At 39.1% G+C, this 20,607-nt stretch overlaps 1 protein-coding gene across 4 annotated transcripts in view; it reads right to left on the reverse strand.

The window, feature by feature from the left end:
• LOC126278152 (death domain-associated protein 6-like) overlaps positions 1 to 20,607 on the reverse strand; it is a 154,443-nt gene that overhangs the window by 54,411 nt on the left and 79,425 nt on the right. For all 4 annotated transcript variants that reach the window (XR_007550658.1, XM_049978048.1, XM_049978049.1 and 1 more), the window contains exon 5: positions 15,741 to 15,890. Coding sequence is in view for 3 of the 4 variants with exons in the window: in XM_049978048.1 (XP_049834005.1) it covers positions 15,741 to 15,890 (150 nt within the window). In the remaining variant the exon portion in view is untranslated. The remainder of the gene's footprint in view (positions 1 to 15,740; positions 15,891 to 20,607) is intronic.

Genomic DNA, 20,607 nt, shown 5'->3' on the forward strand with positions numbered 1-20,607 from the left:
GCAGATTGCTAATGGCCTCATTGCCTGTGAGCAATTGGTAAAGATGTATTCCCATAGATGGACAAACAATGGTATGGTATGCTGGTGAATGAGGAGTAGTGAGGAACTTACATGCCGGACAGAGTTGCCACTGGATGGTAAGTGGTGGTTCACCAGCCTCAGCGCAGAGACTGGTTATGGGGCTGACCCTGTAAGCACCCATGGCCAATCTGATACCCTCAGGGCATATAGTGCCAATGATCTTCGGGGTAAGAAGACCTCACTGACCCTTATGATCTGCACCCAAAGTCCAATCACAATCCCATGAAGAACCAACAAAGCTACAGCAGAAGCATTCTGTCTGCTTCCCAAGAGCTGTGGCTCCCTTATCCTCAGGTTCTTTAGGTGTGATAACCATAACAGTTTGGAGTAAAAAATGAAACCTTGAAACCACAAACAGATTTTAAAATGGAGAATTGTGTCCCACATACACAATTCATGTACAGCAAAAAGACAACGAGAATGATTAAAATGAACAGGTCTCTGCATAAAACATGAAAGCAATCTTTGCAGTCCACCCCTCCAACCTCTTCACCATAAGTTGCAACTGACACTTGGTCTTGTGATATGAAAGAGCAGAAGACTGCAAAATCATCCATAAATGAGGAGCATTGGAAAGGACTGCCTGCTGTGGATGATGTACTATGTGCTGATATTCTTGAGTGAATATTGAAAGTAATATGTAGTAAACGAGCTTCATGGTTAATATTCATAAAGGTAATAAGTTAAAATTATGTGAAAGACATACTGTGTGTAGTGTTTTTCTTTGTATTCTTGTGTTCAATGTGTCTAAGAATGCTGAAATAATGCCAGCAGACTGGAATCAGCACAGTAATGGCAGCTTTGGAAGTTGGTTGCTGTACACACCGAGCCGACAGCATCGCCACATCAAAGAACCAGAGAGAGACTTCATTGGGCCAGCAGATTCGACACAGAATAAATTATAACATTGTTAATATGAAAAAACTGGTTACTACTGTAATTTTGTTCATGCCTGTCTTCCACTGAAGTAAGTCATTCGATGGAAACATGTACCACCCTATGTGTACTGTGAAGAATTATAAAGCAACGGAGAAGATAGTTATTGTAAAAAGAAAAAAAACACTGCTATTGAAGGCGTTTTGTTTTGGATGCTTGCATGCTGACGTTGGTTATCAAAACTGAAACAAAATCCTAATCAGCGATTGTCTTTTTTTTTTTTCTTTTTGCTTAAAGACGTGATTAATTTATTCTCATGACTGTAAGTGAGTTTACTGAAGACACTGGGAATAATTAAAGTTAATCTGAAAATTATTGAAGGTTATTAAAGTTTACTGAAAGTAAAATACTTTGACAGTCACACTGCACGAATCAGAGGTATGCTTAATGATATTGCGTGCTTGATTGTTTAGAAATACACGCGAGCATCTCTGGTTGTCTTGACAACAGAAACTAAGTGCAACATATCCAAATACAAAAAGTAGCCTGAGATTGATATTTCCAACATGAATCTTGATCAGAGAAAAATCTATTACTGCTCATTTGTACTTTTCGAAAATGTGTACCTGCAAAATATAAAGAATAATTCTTCAGAAGGGACAACGTTAAATGTCGGCCCATTCAATATAGTTGAAAACAAGGTCAGGCTGATCTGTGGATACATTTCTGTGGTCAGTACATGTCCAGCTGTCTGCATGTTGTAACTACTAGTAGTATGAATAGAGTTGGATCTGCGGGTATGATGTTTGCGACACACTTTTTAGCTTCCCATGTTTGTTTTAGGTAACAATGATGCATGGGGTATTGAGGCAGAGCAAGAACTAAGACACAATAACGCAGTAATTAAAAAACCACAGCAGAAATCATAAACATATAAACAAAGTGTTTTATCTTAATCCATTAGGTAAAGCTAATATCACAACAATATTAAGTCACATCTATCATGACAAAATAGTCAAACAGTCTGTTTATTTTTGTGATGATATAGCTCACTGGTAAAATTTTGCATAAGTTGCCACTGTTCTCAAGCACATTTACCAGTTTTCATTCTTAAAATTGTGGTAAATCATCAAAGTACATAAGCCAAATCCCCTCTCCCTGCGATACACACTGAAATGACAAAAGTCATGATATATATTTAGTGATATATACATAGCCTCCCCCCCCCCCCCCCCCCCATGAAGCATGGACCTTGCCGTTGGTGGGGAGGCTTGCATGACTCAGCGATACAGATAGCCATACCGTAGGTTCAACCACAACGGAGGGGTATCTGTTGAGAGGCCAGACAAACGTGTGGTTCCTGAAGAGGAGCAGCAGCGTTTTCAGTAGTTGCAGGGGCAACAGTATGGATGATTGACTGATCTGGCCTTGTAACAATAGCCAAAACGGCCTTGCTGTGCTGGTACTGCGAACGGCTGAAAGCAAGGGGAAACTACGGCCGTAATTTTTCCCGAGGGCATGCAGCTTTACTGTATGATTAAATGATGATGGCGTCCTCTTGCATAAAATATTCCGGAGGTAAAATAGTCCCCCATTCGGATCTCCGGACGGGGACTACTCAAGAGGATGTCGTTATCAGGAGAAAGAAAACTGATGTTCTACGGATCGGAGTGTGGAATGTCAGATCCCTTAATCGGGCAGGTAGGTTAGTGACTACAGGGTTATAAACACAAAATCAAATAGGGGGAATGCAAGAGTAGGTTTAATAATGAATAGGAAAATAGGAATGCGGGTAAGCTACTACAAACAGCATAGTGAACGCATTATTGTGACCAAGATAGATACGAAGCCCACACCTACTACAGTAGTACAAGTTTATATGCCAACTAGCTCTGCAGATGACGAAGAAATTGAAGAAATGTATGATGAAATAAAAGAAATTATACAGATAGTGAAGGGAGATGAAAATTTAATAGTCATGGGTGACTGGAATTCGAGAGTAGGAAAGGGAGAGAAGGAAACATAGTAGGTGAATATGGATTGGGGATAAGAAATGAAAGATGAAGCCGCCTGGTAGAATTTTGCGCAGAGTACAACTTAATCGTAGGTAACACTTGGTTCAAGAATCATAAAAGAAGGCTGTATACATGGAAGAAGCCTGGAGATACTGACAGGTTTCAGATAGATTATATAATGGTAAGACAGAGGTTTAGGAACCAGGTTTTAAATTGTAAGAAATTTCCAGGGGCAGATGTGGACTCTGACCACAATCTGTTGGTTATGACCTGTAGATTAAAACTGAAGAAACTGCAAAAAGGTGGGAATTTAAGGAGATGGGACATGGATAAACTAACAGAACCAGAGGTTGTACAGAGTTTCAAGGAGAGCATAAGGGAACAATTGACAGGAATGGGGGAAAGAAATACAGTAGAAGTAGAATGGATAGCTTTGAGGTAAAAAGACGAGGGCTAAAGAAATATTGAATTTAATTGATGAAAGGAGAAAATATAAAAATGCAGTAAATGAAGCAGGCAAAAAGGAATACAGACGTCTCAAAAATGTGATCGACAGGAAGTGCAAAATGGCTAAGCAAGGATGGCTAGAGGACAAATGTAAGGACGTAGAAGCTATTCTCACTAGGGGTAAGATAGATACTGCCTACAGGAAAATTGAAGTGACCTTTGGAGATAAGAGAACCACTTGTATGAATATCAAGAGCTCAGATGGAAACCCAGTTCTAAGCAAAGAAGGGAAAGCAGAAAGGTGGAAGGAGTATATAGAGGGTCTACACAAGGGCGACGTACTTGAGGACAATATTATGGAAATGGAAAAGGATGTAGATGAAGATGAAATGGGAGATACAATACTGCGTGAAGAGTTTGACAGAGCACTGAAAGACCTGAGTCGAAACAAGGCCCCCGGAGTACACAACATTCCATTGTAACTACTGACAGCCTTGGGAGAGCCAGTCCTGACAGAACTCTACCATCTGGTGAGAAAGATGTATGAGACAGGCGAAATACCCTCAGACTTCAAGAAGAATGTAATAATTCCAATCCCAAAGAAAACAGGTGTGGACAGATGTGAAAATTACTGAACTGTCAGTATAATAAGTCACAGCTGCAAAATACTAACACAAATTCTTTACAGACGAATGGCAAAACTAGTAAAAGCCAACCTCGGGGAAGATCAGTTTGGATTCCGTAGAAATGTTGGAACACGTGAGGCAATACTGACACTATGACTTATCTTAGAAGCTAGATTAAGGAACGGCAAACCTATGTTTCTAGCATTTGTAGACGTAGAGAAAGCTTTTGACAATGTTGACTGGAATACTCTCTTTCAAATTCTGAAGGTGGCAGGGGTAAATTACAGGGAGCGAAAGGCTATTTACAATTTGTACAGAAACCAGATGGCAGTTATAAGAGTCGAGGGACATGAAAGGGAAGCAGTGGTTGGGAAGGGAGTGAGACAGGGTTGTAGCCTCTCCCCGATGTTATTAATCTGTATATTGAGCAAGCAGTAAAGGAAACAAAAGAAAAATTTGGAGTAGGTATAAAAATCCATGGAGAACAAATAAAAACTCTAAGGTTTGCCGATGACATTGTAATTCTTTCAGAGACAGCACAGGACTTGGAAGAGCAGTTGAACGGAATGGATAGTGTCTTGAAAGGAGGATATAAGATGAACATCAACAAAAGCAAAATGAGGATAATGGAATGTAGTCGAATTAAGTCGGGTAATGCTGAGGGAATTAGATTAGGAAATGAGACACAAAGTAGTAAAGGAGTTTTGCTATTTGGGGAGCAAAATAACTGATGATGGTCAAAGTAGAGAGGATATAAAATGTAGACTGGCAATGCCAAGGAAAGCGTTTCTGAAGAAGAGAAATTTGTTAACATCGAGTATAGATTTAAGTGTCAGGAAGACATTTCTGAAAGTATTTGTATGGAGTGTAGCCATGTATGGAAGTGAAACATGGATGATAAATAGTTTGGACAAGAAGAGAATAGAAGCTTATGAAATGTGGTGCTACAGAAGAATGCTGAATATTAGATGGGTGGATCACATAACTAATGAGGAAGTATTGAATATGATTGGGGAGAAGAGAAGTTTGTGGCACAACTTGACCAGAAGAAGGGATCAGTTGGTAGGACATGTTCTGAGGCATCAAGGGATCACCAATTTAGTATTGGAGGGCTGCGTGGAGGGTAAAAATCGTAGAGGGAGACCAAGAGATGACTACACTAAGCAGATTCAGAAGGATGTAGGTTGCAGTGGGTACTGGGAGATGAAAAAGCTTGCACAGGATAGAGTAGCATGGAGAGCTGCATCAAACCAGTCTCAGGACTGAAGACCATAAGAACAACATGTACATATACAGGTGGTGATAGTATCATATAATCACCTACACAAGGAATAAAGGGGCAGTGCATTGGTAGTGCTGTTGTTTGCACTCAGTTGATTCATGTGAAAAGGTTTCCAACATGATTATGGCCGCACAACAATAATTAACAGACTCTGAATGCAGAATGATAGTTGGAGCTAGGTATACAAGATACTCCATTTCTGAAATCATCAGAATATACCAAATTTCAGGCATTAGCTCTTCCCGTGGACAAGCTGTGGCTGACGGCCTTCACTTAACAACCAGGGGCAACGGTGTTTGACAAGCTGTCAGTGCTAACAGACAAGTAACACTGCATGAAATAACTGCAGAAATCAAGGTTGGATGTACAATGAATATATCTATTACGAGAATTTATCAAAATTCAGTGTTAATGGGTTATGACAGCAGACAACAATCGTGAGTGCCTGTGCTAGCAGCACAACATTAGCTGGAGTGCCTCTTCTGGGCTCATGACCATGTCAGCTGGGTCCTAGATGACTGGAAAACCATGGCCTAGTCAGATGAGTCCTCATTTCAGTTTTTAAGAGTCTCAGGTAGGATTTGAGTGTGGCGCAGAGCCCATGAAGCCATAGATCCACATTGTTAACAAGGCACTGTGCAAACTGATGATGGCTACCTAATCATGTGGGCTGCATTTGCATGAAATGCAATGGGGCCTCTGGTCTAACTGAACTGATTGTCATGGTTATATTTGTCTACCTGGAGACCATCTGCAGTCATTCATGGACTTCATGTTTGCAAACAATGATGGAATTTTTATGGATGACAATGTACCATGTCACCTGACCACAATTGTTTGGCCTCCAGATTGCCCAATATGATGAATCTCATCGAACATTTATGGGACATAATCAATAGCTCAGTTCATGCACAAGATTCTGTTCCCACAACACTTTCACATTTATGGATGGGTCAATATTTCTTCAGGGGACTTCCAACGACTTATTGTGTCCGCACCATGTTGAACTGCTGCACTATGTCATGCAAAAGGAGGTCTGACATATTAGAAGGTATTTATGATTTTTGTACCTCATTGCACTGTGTTCTACAATGTTGAGTAAAGTTTGAATATACCCTATGTTTACACAAGACAGGTGGGCTCTCCAATCTCAACTCTGGAACCAAAGTTCGCCAAGCCTGAACCCTGCCAATGCAAACTGAGCAGTCTCATGTGACCACAAGGTAGGCAAATGCAGCTTACATAATGCTATGGACTTGCCAAGTATTACTGTCTGCAACTATAATTACATTAACCACTCCATACTGGGTCATAAGAAAGGGAACATTCATATAACAATCAAAATTGGTGACTAACTGCTAAAGACCAGTTGTCTAAACACTATTGATGAAGTATTCTGGAGCAATACCTTAGTTTATCAAGTGCTGCATGTTATGTATTGCTTGTACCGGAATCTCATCAGTGGCTATGCTGAGGTGGATAAATTGGTTCCCGTCAGATCACCGAAGATAACTGCTGTTGAGCATGACCAGAACTTGGATGGGTGACTATCTGGGTATACTGCATCCTGTTGACAATTTTTCCATTGCCTTTCAGCAGAGGAGACAGAAGGGGTGGTGGCATTAAGTCTCTGATCATTAGTCTTTGGAGCAATGTCCTGGATTAAATTACAAACCTTTGTGCATCCTTATCTGGTGGATAAGGATGCTAAGCTTGGTGGCCCCCTTGGTGCTCCTCAAGAGGATATGCCCATTCTGTGAACTTAAACTGTCAGGTTTTGTTGAATTGTGTGTTAGAAACTGTAAAAACTGAGTCTTATTGTGATTTAGTGTTAGTTATTTTCTACTACAAGCCACGAACTTATGTCATGAACTGCACTATTTGAAACAGACCCAATGTTGCACAAAACATCCTTTACTACCAAGCTAGTGTCATGAGCACACAGAAATACTTTAGAATTACCCGCAACACAAGAGGCATATCATTTATGTAAATAAGAAACAGGGGTGGCCCCAACACTGATCCCTGGGATACCCCCCCCCCCCCCAAATTTACCATACCCCACTCAGACCCCACATACCAGCCATTCTCAACATTGTGAATAATGACCTTTTGCTGTCTGTTGTTAAAGTAAGAGGTGAACCAATTGTGAGCTACTTCCCAAATTCCACAACAGTCCCAAATCTGGAGCAATATTTTGTGATCAACACAATCAAATTCCTTAGTTAAATCAAAAAATATGGCTAGTGTTCAAATCCTTTTGTTTAATTCATCCAGTACCTCACATAGAAAAGACTATGTAGCACTTTCTATTGTTAAATGTCTTCTAAAGCCGAGCTGTACATATGATAGCAAATTATGTGATATAAAATGATCAATTATCCGTCCATACACAACCTTTTCAATAACTTTAGCAAACACTGATGGCATAGAAATAGGTCAGAAATTCATCAGTTTACCCTCCATTCAGAGGCTGTTGCACGCAGCGACTGTTATTGACTTGTAAATAATAGATTTTAGCTATCAGTCGTCCTTTTGAAATTTTATTGGCAGATCTAGATTTCAGCTAGAAACTAGCCATTCTCAATGCACTCAATGCACTATCATTTTTGATCAATGCGTGTAATGCCTGTTGGTCGGGCTTCTTCCACAGTTCATTGAATACTCAATGAACTGTGGATGAGCCCAACCAACAGGCATTACATGCATTGATCAAAAATGATAGTGCATTGAGAATGGCTAGTTTCTAGCTGAAATGTAGATCTGCTACTTTATTTAATTCACCAGAAATGCTTAGAAAGTGATTGTTAAATACTGTACATATATCTGACTTATGAGGAACAAAAATATTTTTACTATAAACTGACTGTATATCGTCACCCTTATGCTGCTGATCAAACACTTCCTTCACAACTGGCAATTTAGTTTTATTTTATTCTGTGAATCAGCTATTCTATTTGTACACCACATACTTTTTGCCTTCCTAATAACATTTTTAAGCACCTTACAATACTGTTTGTAATGGGCTACTGTAGCTTGATTGCCACAACTACTAACATTTTGATAAAATTTCCACTTTGTTCTACATGATACCCTTATCCCACTGATCTACACTGATCTTCTGTCTCATCATCTTCTTCATTGTCAGGAAACAGTGTTTCCACAAGCAAGGAAGCTGACAATTCAGAAATTTCTGTTACTGCCCCATCATTTGTTTTGAGCCTGGACAAGACTGTTGGTAAATGTATTTTCTCACAGACTGTTTTGTATGGATTCCCAGGGACTGGACTCCATGAATTGTTTCCATTGTTCCATTTCTGTTGTCCATAAATTAGCACCACTATCTGTTCTTACCACAGCTACAGTAAAAGAACCATTACCATGATTAAAAGTAACATTATTAACAATATTAAAATTAAAATTACAGCCTATAAATACACGTGGGCCATCAAGGATTGATGTAGTGGCAACTCTTTTCAATTTATTTTTTGCGACACCCACTCCAGTGCCACTCTTCATTTGATTCCTTGATAGCCATGCACATTGTACGTTGTAATTGTAATTTTAGTATTGTTAATAACAATACTTTTAGTCATGGCAACAGAAGCCTTACTGTAGCCATTGTAAGAACAGGTAGTAGTGGTACTGTTGGGTTGGAGAGTTTTTGATTCTCTTCCCAGTTAGCTTCCTTGATGATGTATCTGAGCTTCATGCGCATGTTTTCTGCAGTATCTCGAATTTCCCTTCCAGTGATCATATAGTTTGTGATACTGTGATCACTTGATGCCATTCCACTCTCAACCATCCAGCCTTTCACTCAATGTGTTGCTGCCATATTTGGTAGAGTAACAACTATGTTTGGTGTTGCTCTAACCCTCCCATCATACACTGCCAGACTGTCAGTCATATTCAATGCCTGTAGGTTGAGTTCTATGATGGTTTCTTCTAGTTGTCTTCCATGACCATCAGCCAGGCAGCTATGCCACAATACCGACTTTGTGTGTGCACTAATGGCATACAGAAATGGCTTCATTCATCCTAAGTGAAATATTCATTAACTTTAGCAGATACTCACTGATCTAGTCACTAAATTGGAAATACACTAAACACAGGATGCAATTCTCCTTTCCCGTTAACACTTCCACACAGAGTATGTTCTGAACAACAGTATAATATATTTGTCAGTATGATGGCCTTGTTAAATTCTATTGTTGCTACCATAGGAAATTGCCCTTGGGTGACTATCTGGGTAGTTACTGGCATATTGGGGACCTTTCCGGCTTTAGTATAGGGGCACAATACAACTAACTCCAACTCTTCTGCCACTCTTCTAGTCTCATGCAATACACTGGCATTTCTCAAGGCATTAAGCTCTCCTATTTTTATTTCCATTATGGGTGATGGGCATATATTTAACAATCTGGCCATTCTCATATGTAATCCCATGCTACAAGACCATGTGTCATCACAAAGCACTTACATAATGTATCTAAGGAGAATTATTTATTTCTTCTGGCAGGAACCTGTTTCAATAACTTCTCTAGTTTTTCCAATTCTGCTGGCAGACTGTTCACCTAGAGATGGATGCTATATATGAAATCAGGTACAGGAAAAGTAAAATATTCTATTTCTGGGTGCATATTCCTTACTAGATGTATTAATGCTATAATAAGTGTCACTGGTTCACAGTCTAGTGAGTTACATCACTTTCTCTACACTTTCATAAATCTGTCACAGGCCTGTCCCGGTCTCTGTTCTGTTGTTTACCTCTCTGTAGAACATGTTTGTTCCACGTACGAAATGTCTCTGAGACTCGTACTGTTTTTGTTGCAGATTCATAACCTACACTCAAAAATTTTCTTTTGTTTCTGTAGGCCGCACTATATTTTCCTCGGGTTCTACACACAGCTGCCCAATTCCCAGTTTCTGCTCGCCTGTTTCATACGTCAGTTCTACTTCTGCCTTTGATCCTGGTTCTCTGTTATACCACACTGCTCTGAATTTTTGCCAAAAACTTATTTCATGCTTTTTTTGAGTGAATGAACTCTACTTCAGTCTGTCAGATGCTCTTTTCTATGGTGTTTGATAGTGATTTATGTTTCTTTGTTTCTTACATAGACAGCCTGCAGTGGTATCATTAGAGTCCTCACTGTTTTCTAGTTTTCTGAGAGACCAGTCCATAGTCCATTCTTAAAATCTGCATTGTCAGGAGGGTTTGGTACATGTAACATTCATCCTGGTTTCCCATGCACTTTTTACCCCTATACTTGTAACACACACATATTGCGCCCTTGTTTGATTTTACAGCAGTATTTCCTGGTCCACAAATTACTAATTGTTTATGAGAGCATTTTGCCAGATGACCAAGATCATGGCATTGGGCACACCATCTCAGTACTATACAGTCGTTCACTGAAATGGAACGGACTCCAACATATACTTTTTGTCATTTCATGAGAGTTGTTCTATCCTCAGGGCTCATTTCAATAACTTGATCAAACACTTTTATTCCCATCGGTCCGGTCCTGTATCATACTGTAAAGCCGCTTTCAAAGCTTTACTTGGCCAGTTCCCCCTCAAAATATTGCATTTATGAGAGGCATTCAATATTTAACACAACACACTTTTTCCAAGTGCTTGTTGGTTTTCTTATGATTCCAATACCATATTATTCCCCATTCTTTAGGCTACAAAATTCTATACTTCAACATAATTTCTGTCCAATGTGACAGCCTTACCCTAACTTACTTGGAGGGCCTGTGTACCTGAATAGTACCACTATACTGGTTGACATCAGAGCCAATGTCTTGCTGCATCAATAACCTCCCCATCATCCCTATATTGCTTCTTGTGGAGTGCCAAACAGATGAAGTCGGAAAGTGCGAGATCCGGGCTGTAGTATGGATGAGGAAGAACAGTCCGATGAACTATAGTAAGTTTCTCTTGTGTGTACAGGCTTGTGTGAAGCCGTGTGTTGTCATGGAGGAGGAGAAATTCATTTACACTTTTGTGACAATGAACACACTGAAGCCAAATGGTTCTGAGCACTATGGGACTTAACATCTGAGGTCATCAGTCCCCTAGAACTTAAAACTACTTAAACCTAACTAACCTAAGGACATCACACACATCCACGCCCGAGGCAGGATTCAAACCTGCAACCGTAGCAGTCGCACGGTTCCGGACTGAAGCGCCCGGAACCACTCTACTACCGCAACTGGCCACTGAAGTCATTTCTTCAGTTTCCTCAGGGTAGCACAATACACTTCCACATCGATCGTTGAACCATGAGAGTCGACATCAAACAGAACAACCCCTTTGGGGTACCAGAAGACCATTGCCACGCCTTTACTGGCTCGGGGTGCAACTTTAAACTTTTTCTTCTGAGGAGAGGTAGTGTGGAACCAGTGCATGGACAGTTGTTATGTTTCTGGTTCAAAGTGATGAATCTAGTTTCATTGCCTGTGACGATGTTCAACAAAAAATTGTCATGGTCAGCCTCATAACACACAAGCAATTCTGCAAAGATGGTCCTTCACTGCTCTTTATGGTCTTCTGTTAGATGGCGAGGAACTCGGCAGGCTCACACCTTTGATTATCCCAACTCATGGATGAGTGTGCAGCATTACCAACATAGATGTCCAGTTGTACAACGAGGTGTTTGTTTGTAATCCATTGATCACCAAGAAAGAGAGTGACTATATGTTCCAAGATTGTAAGAATCACAGCTGCATGTGTTGGCTGGCAAGTGGGACATTGTACAGGTTTGCTCAACCTTGATGTGATGAAGACAGATAACTCACCCAATGATTTACTGTTCACTGCCAGGTCTCCATGGACATTCTGCAAGCACCCATAAATATATGTAATGCTCTAGTTTTCTGCCAAAAGAAACTTAATGACAAATCTCTGCTTGGAACACAGGTCTGTTACAGATGCCATTTTGAAAGCTATGTACAGTGCCACAATCTAGCAGAATTTTATGGAACTACAGAGGCTGAAGCATGAATATTCCACACTGTCCCACAACAATTTCCACATTTTTTCAACCGAAGTTGCATGAGAAAAAAAAGTGTTTAATGCCCCTTATATTGAGACTTTTAGTGTCTTTGCATGTGTGTTCTCTGGAGTGCCATACTGTATCATTAAAGGTCTCTTTTTTCTTAGGCTGTTCACATATCAGCATCTTTTGTACCTTTCTGTTGTTCATTATTCTTTCCATGCCACTTTGTTTTGCTGTTTCCAGGATGACTACATTGTTAAGTTTGCTTGATCCTCTTTATACACATTTTCTCTTTGGCAGGGTTTAATAAGCTCATTAGTTTTTGTTGCACTATCTGTACCTCTTCATTTGTTCTCAACTTTATGAACAAAGTATTTTGGTGCATAGTTTGTGACTGACTGACTGATTGATTGATTGATTGATCAATTGATTAATCGAGGGGGGAGGGGGTTATGGGACTAAACGGCGAGGTCATCAGTCCCACGATTCCATAGCACAGTTTGTGCTGCTGCAATGTTAACAGGAGATGTTTTGGCTGTCTCTCCACTAGGTGGCATTGTTAGTAATGCATTTGGATATGTTTTCTCTGGTTTTTGTCAATTTCTCTATATCTGTCATTAACTTTTGTAGTTGTTCCAGCTATCCAGTCAATAACACTTGTTCTATTGTCCAATGTGATCTTTTCTCCTTTAATTCTACTTTAATTCATATAAATAGCCTGTGTCATTTTCTGTGAAGAAAATTCATTTTCAATCAAATCCATCAAATCCTCACACTGCTTTTGTATACTCATTACTTTTCTAATTGTTGCAGCTTTCTCCTAGGCATTATCATTTGAATTAGTCAAGTGACTGGTGCCAATACTTTAAGGGTAGCAATCCTCGTTACATCCGTTTCCCCATTTTATGGTAAATCCACTGCAGTGTATGGCTTCTCTACGCTGAGCTGTGCCACTGCCTTACCTACATCACTGATCACTGAGTCATCAAAAGAAGTGCGGTGCTTGCCGGGGTGGCTCAACTTGAACCAACTGTGTCTGGCTGCGGTGACAGTGTATCTGACAGCAAGTGCCTGATGCAGTCCTGTTGCCCACATGCCACTACTCACTGATGTGCAGCTTGCTGACACAATGTGTGAACTGATTTGCACTTTCCACCAAAGGGAGAGTGACTATCCCTCCACACTGGCAGCAACAAATTACACTGGAAACTTTACACATTTCCTCTGCTTTATTTACATTTACTGTCTTCCAGAAAATACACACTTCAGTAAGTGAAACTTCCACTACTTGTGGGCATACCTGTCAATAACAACACCTGCCACAGGTAAACACCATCTGAATATGGAGCCATCATCAAACCACAACTGATTCAAAGCAAATCTTTTAACTCTGTTGACTGAATGAAATCCACTGGCCACCATGTCTTTGCAGCATCTTACTAATTTGTTCTCCATATGGCTCATCTCAATCTTTTCAGAAGGTGTTTCCAATTTTGGATGCATCACCTGCTCAATTTATTGACCTGAGTACTCATTTCTTTCGAGAGGACTAAATCGGGTTTAGTGTCCCACTGATCATGAGGTAGTAAGAGCTTTTCTTTGGATATCTATTTGTAGGTATCGTAATTGTTTTGTGCTTTTTCCTTGTGTTTTAGTGGGTGAGCTGTATGAATAAGGTTCATCAACATGACAGTTTTTTGTGATGAATGCTGACGGTGCAATATAGGAAGACAGAGGTCAGTGTGCTTATAATTTTTTAGTTACAGTGTTTCCTTGGGACGTGTCTGGCCTGTTTAAACTTGCAAGTCTAGCTGGACCTATTCTCCAAGTTCCATCACGAATTTAGTATAAAGATGTTTGAAGAAACCTTGAAGTCTTGTTATTAGTTTGGTTCACCACAGAAGATAATAAATGAGCTACCCATCACCACCTCATTGATTTGTTCATAATATTTTCTGTCAAACAGGAAATGGATTAACACAAATGCCTGCCTGAAGAGAGAAGTACTACTTCTGTCAACCTTCACAGTAATGACAGATAAGAATTCAGAAAGGTAGAATCTCATAAAGAGGGTGTTGTACCTTCACCCATGACAGACATCACTCATCCACCCATACAGTTCACAGGCCTGCTTATATAAGCCAACTGAGTTGGCCCCTCACACGCTCTGGCGAGCCGCCAAAGAAACAGTATTATTTAAGCAATTGCAAATAAGTGCTCAGCCTATTTTGTACCCTGCATTACTGTTGTCCTGTCAGGAATGTAACAATATTATGAAAAAGATAGTTGCTACTCACCCTATAGTGGAGATGCTGAGATGCAGATAGGCACAATAAAAAGACTGTCACAAAATAAGCTTTCAGCTAACAAGGCCTTTGTCAAAAATAGACAAAACACACACACACACACACACACACACACACACACACACACACACACACACAATTGCAACTCACACACACATGACCACAGTCTCTGGTGGCTAAAGCCAGTCATTGCATTCAGTGCTACACACAACCTGTACTTCACTGTATGTTACATGTTGCTCTATAACGTACTATGTTCCATAAATCATGTTTTTTCTTGCTATAGCAGAGGGAAACTGCATCAAATCTTCCTGTGATGTCCTACATCCAGAATCAACTGTGAATTTGCTTACAATATTTTGTCAACTAGTATGTCAGCATGCCAATATAACTAACTTTTGCTTTTAGGGAATACCTTCCTTGTGTAACTTAGACAGCTCATATAGTTGAGGTGACAGGCCTGCAAGTTCTGAGCCTGGCATATTGCATGAACTAATCATCTTGATCAATACCATCATTATCCTGATTTTATTGGTGATGATGATGATCACCATCCTGAGGGCATTTCTATTCAACAAGCCTAAAATCGTCTTGTTGCAGTCCACAAGTGACGTTAAGACTGTAACACTGGCCTTGTCATTTGGTAGAATTTCCATTTATTTGTTCTTCTGCACATTTATAAGTCCTACATACAAAGCTAATGTAATCTGGTACTTGTAACCTTTGAGTAGTAGGTATGAAATAATTCATTTGGTACAAATCCTCAATGTAGTGTTGTCCAGATGGAGCATGTCTTTCACAAACATTAACAGCAATATTCCAGATTTCTTTTATCAGAATTTCTTTCAGATAACAAGTAAGTGGGAAGTTATGATTGTGATTAGTTAAGACTTTCATCCGAACCTACACTAGCATTCACCTTTGACTCGACAAAGAATTAAAGAATGTTTTGCACTTCATGTTATTTTAGTACTATGTATATCTGCCAAACAAAAGTGTCTGAGCACAAGTCATGGTACAGAATACAGCTTCAACTTGGCACAAATGACTAAGTAATAAATAGTAATTATCGTCAATTTATTGTGAATAATATTTGTTACTGACCTTGGTTTCTTAGTCTCTCAGGAGAAATATTCATTTTCTCCTCCTCATATGCAGACTTGAAAAGTTTCAAAACATCTTGATAATCAGGGAACTGTCCTGTTTTATTCACATACTTTTCAATAGCACGGTTGACACTTGGAAATGCAGTTCCTGAAACACACACAACATGTTTCCATCTAAATTTTATTCAACACTTGTTGAAGTTGATGACCTAAGTAAGACAGATCATATTCCAGAAATAGCAGTAAAATGAATGTTTAAATGAAATACTCCAGCCCAATGTAATGTCAAAATGAGTCTCTAGGTGCTGTAAAATGGAGTTATTTTGTGCAGACTTCTAAGGCAGAGAACAAGGGAAAGATATAGATTTCTTTTTTAAAAAGAAGAAGAAGAAGACCACTCAGTAGTATCCACAATGACTTAATTGCATATTCAGCTTTCTGGACTGACATTATTACAGGTGCAAAACTAATTATAAGACATGCAAAAAATTACTGAAAGCTCTGCATCATAATAGCAGGGGCTCCTTTGCAGCTGCTTCATGGTATTGATTATTTGCATATTCCTTCCCAGTCTATGCACTTCAGGGAATGAGGAATTTTGTTGGCAAAACTTGCTGCACAGCATGTGCTGAACATAGGTCCATTCCAAAAGTACCTCAATTAATGGCATACACTTGTTTTACTGCTTACCTCTTTTTGTGTTTGTTTTTATCAATTCTACTGCTTCTTTGTCCCTCCCCCCCCCCCCCCCCCCCCATTTTTCTTCACTCTACCTTCTGTCACTTCTTATCCTCATTTTCCACTACCACCTTTCAGACAGGCATTATTATTTTTGTTTTGATCTTCAGATACTATTTCTGTCACATCTATTATTTCTTTTTTTTTATTTTTGTTTAGTTCTATCACAAGTTACCTCCTTCCCTTATGTTTGGCTTGTCAAGAGCTTTCTTCCATAGCAATGTTCAAACAAGTACATTTTTTTCATCTCATCTTGCACTACACAGTAAATTCCCATTTACAGACATCAAAACTGAAAGTCACTGGATGTTAATGATTTCATAAAACTTGTTTACTATTACATTTTACTGGTGTTCACATTATGTAGTTGGAGTATTTGTTATGTGCAATGATGGCAGGATGCCTAGGTCTTCCTAATACTGATATATCACAGAGACTATAATTGTAATATTCTGAAAAGGATAAACTGCTCCCCACAACATTGAGGAGATGATGAGTTGCAGCAGGAACAGTAAAAAGACTGCTAAAAATGCAAGCTTTCGGCTTAAAGGCCTCCTTCTGAAGTAGACAACACACACAAAAACATTTTCAGACTAGCACACGGTAGATTAACTGTGATGTTGGTGGAATATTAGTGCCATGAAGTAAGCTGACTGTTGTAAGAGCTACAAGAAGGCTAATGGGGTTACTGTGAGTGGTTTTCACCAAACAAGTAGCTGCTGCTAACCCGTGCATGATGTTAGGGTGCCACCATGGTACAAACTCAGAGATGCAATTTTTTTCAAGGCCACCACATAAGTGAAATCCATAGCAATAAATAGGCTGACTAGACAACAGCACCACATGAAAGACATAAATGAGGTGAGAAACTATATCTAAACACCCTATCTATGGATGTAATAGTACTTTAGATAGTGACAATGAAAGTTATGAATGTAGCTGTTACCTTTAAAAGTTAATAACTTCTAGGCACCTTAAGTGGTCTTAAAGAACAACATGTCCACAGGTCAAATCTTGAGGACAGCTACTGAAAAACAGTTTCTATTAAAGTAATGAAATTTGAGTTATGTACTGTATGTTGGTTCCAAGGACTGAAAAACATATTTAATGCAAAATAAATCACAATATAATAAATGTAGCTGAACTGTTAGATAAGAGACTGCAATAATGGTCTGTAAATCATAAATTCTCATTATGTGTAATATGGACAACAGTAAATAATGCTAATGTTGACGGTCTCACTGAATAAGATGTAAATAAATCAAAAGCCAAGGACCACGCCAAAAACTTAACATCGCCACAGAGAAGGTGGTGAAATTCTTACCCTGATTCAAATATAACGCTTATGGTAGCAATAAATTTAATGTAATTCTTATTCACTATAAGGTTCATGAGCAGCATGTGCAATGTGAAATGTGCTGCCCTGACAGCAAAGCATATCATTATTCCACTCACAAACCTGTCTGCCATTCAACACTTTTACTATTTGGTGTCTAGTTATCAACTGTCATATACTTATTAATTAATAACAGTGACTTTAACACTACACATAGTATACAAATTAAGCACCTTATTAGACTAATGTTTCCTGATTGTATATTCATATACCCCTAATCAGCACAAACTTTTCATATTGCAATGTTAGCTGTTGTTTATACTAAGCAATGACTCCAAGTAGACTCAGTAAGGTCCATAATGGGAGTAGCTGGACTGACAGAAGTTGGAGGCATTGACCCCTTCCTAGACACTGCCAACATTAACTGGTAGACAACGCCGTGTTCAATCCACTGACATCTACTACAGCATAAGCAACATGAGGAGTTAACAGTCACTGAAATATTATATGTAACTGAGTTTAAAATAACTTCCTTTGTTGACAATACGGAGGCCTTAAACACTCAGTTGTTTGGTAGCTAACAGTAGTGGTGACCAGAAATGGGACTAACTGAATTGACAGAAATGCCTTTGACTCATCATGCCAGTGGCAGATGCAGAAAAACCTCAAGGAGAGGAAACTAAAGATATGTTGAGCTACCTTTACTTTTACTGCAATAAAAAATAATCAAGTCACATGCAAAGTTAAAGAAAGTTTTATTTAAACTGATTATGCACATATACATGTCAATGCCATCCTATGATATAAAAAAGTTACAATTAAGGTTCTCTTCCTTAAATGATGAATTCTAGGTGCCTTTTCTTCCTGGCAAATCGGTTAATTACATTGTCAATACGACAATCAATGTCAGGATGAGTGTTCAACAGACGTAAGCCATTAAGACGATCCTCCTTTATTGTCGACCTCAGCCATGCCTTTGTATGCCGCAATGTTAAAAACTTCTTCCTACTGCAGCAACATATGCAGGTAGACAAGCAAATATTTTGTACATTGTGTGCAAAGTAGGACAGTCAGATCTAGGACACACAGACAATGCTTGCATAACAGAATCATGAACATTAAGGGCGTTTATGTTTGTTTGCATATATTGAAGAATCTCTCCCTATAGTCTCTTTTTAATCACAACGAGTTCTTCAAAGAACTGTAGCTCAGTTAAGCACTGATTTAATTTGTGTGCCTGATCATCATTACCACCATGTTTCAGTAGTTGTGAGGGCAAAAGTATGTGGAATTTTAAATGATAAATATTTTCTTCGGCAAAATGTTCTCTCATGTCAGTCGTAACATGGTCCAGTATGGAATAAAAACAGTTCTTTTTCAATATGTCATAGTGTCATCACTATGATAGCAGTTTTCCCTGTGCCTTTGTCTGCCTCTAAGATGAGGAACACTCACTGCCACATCTAACTCTCCAAAACTGCCTTTGCCTCTTCAATAATATGAGCAAAGTGGATATCAGCATTAGCTCTCATGCCATTTAACACCTTGAGGGTTGAATCTAATTTCGATTTTGCCATCACGACATCCAAGCTAGGGTCTTGTAAGATTTTGCTGAATGTATATGCACCCAGTGTAAACAGTGATAATAAACTCACAATTAGAGAGAGCTCGGAGGAGAATATTGGCTTTGGTAGTTGTCAGTTCTATCCTTCCAACATTGTATTTCTTTAAGAACTTTGCAAACTGATATGAGATCAGTTGCGAATTGAATAACAACATCATGTCGCTCAACCCATCTCATTTGACAATGTGACTGCAGCGAGTGTTTTAGGTGACTCTTCAACGTTGCGAACCACTTTCTAGATGCTATAAAGAACGATACTGCTTCTTCAATAATACCAAGTGAGTTTCTCAAACTTGTCACTTTACAACTGCAAGAGACAGCGAGACTGAGCCGATGACTTCGACACAGTGCTACTTGCGCGTTGATAGCTTTCTTTTTTATTGTAGCCACAGCTCCTTTCAATTCTGACATATTAACTGAGCAACCATCACAGCCTATACCCAAACAGTTCTCCAGAAACAAAGAAAGGCTTTCCGTTCTCCTTAGAATCTTAGTACCTAATACTTCACCAGTAACAGTACGCTCTTGTTATTGACTCTGTTGAGGTTCATCATTAATGTTTCCACTACAATCTACATCTACATCTACATCATTGTCTTTATGGATGCCAACAAAACCCAAAAATCTTTCGTGTAATTTGCCAACAGCATCAACATATCTTGCAGCTAAACTCAGTTGGGCAATGTGCCCAATGTCCGTAGCCTCATCGAGGATTATGCTTTAATAACAAGAATCTTTGATTTCCTCCACTATTCTTGATAATATCACTGTTTCACAGCATGAAATAAGTTTGTTACAAGTTGTTTTACTTATGTAAGTGGTGTTTGCTTTAGGGGTCTCAAGGTGATGTTTTAGTTGTAAGTCTCAAGCATCAATTCTAAACCTTAGAAGAGCTTTAGAGTTTCCCTCATTACTCACTATACTTTCATGATTGTTTTTGTTTTCTAATAGACTTCCACCATCTGTATGCTCCCACATAGGAATATTTTGCTTTCCGTGAAATTTGATTGTTTTTATTATAGGTACAAGACAGTCTCTGTTTTCACTAATGCTTTCCATTCTCTGTGTTGACAATTGATTTATGACCTCAAGTTCATGTTGTCTTGTGTCACTCAAAATAATTTTGCATCTTTTGATGCTTCAACTTGGTACTTGAGCTGAGTGTGG

This window comes from Schistocerca gregaria, chromosome 6 (assembly GCF_023897955.1).
Source record: "Schistocerca gregaria isolate iqSchGreg1 chromosome 6, iqSchGreg1.2, whole genome shotgun sequence".
Lineage (NCBI taxonomy): Eukaryota > Metazoa > Arthropoda > Insecta > Orthoptera > Acrididae > Schistocerca > Schistocerca gregaria.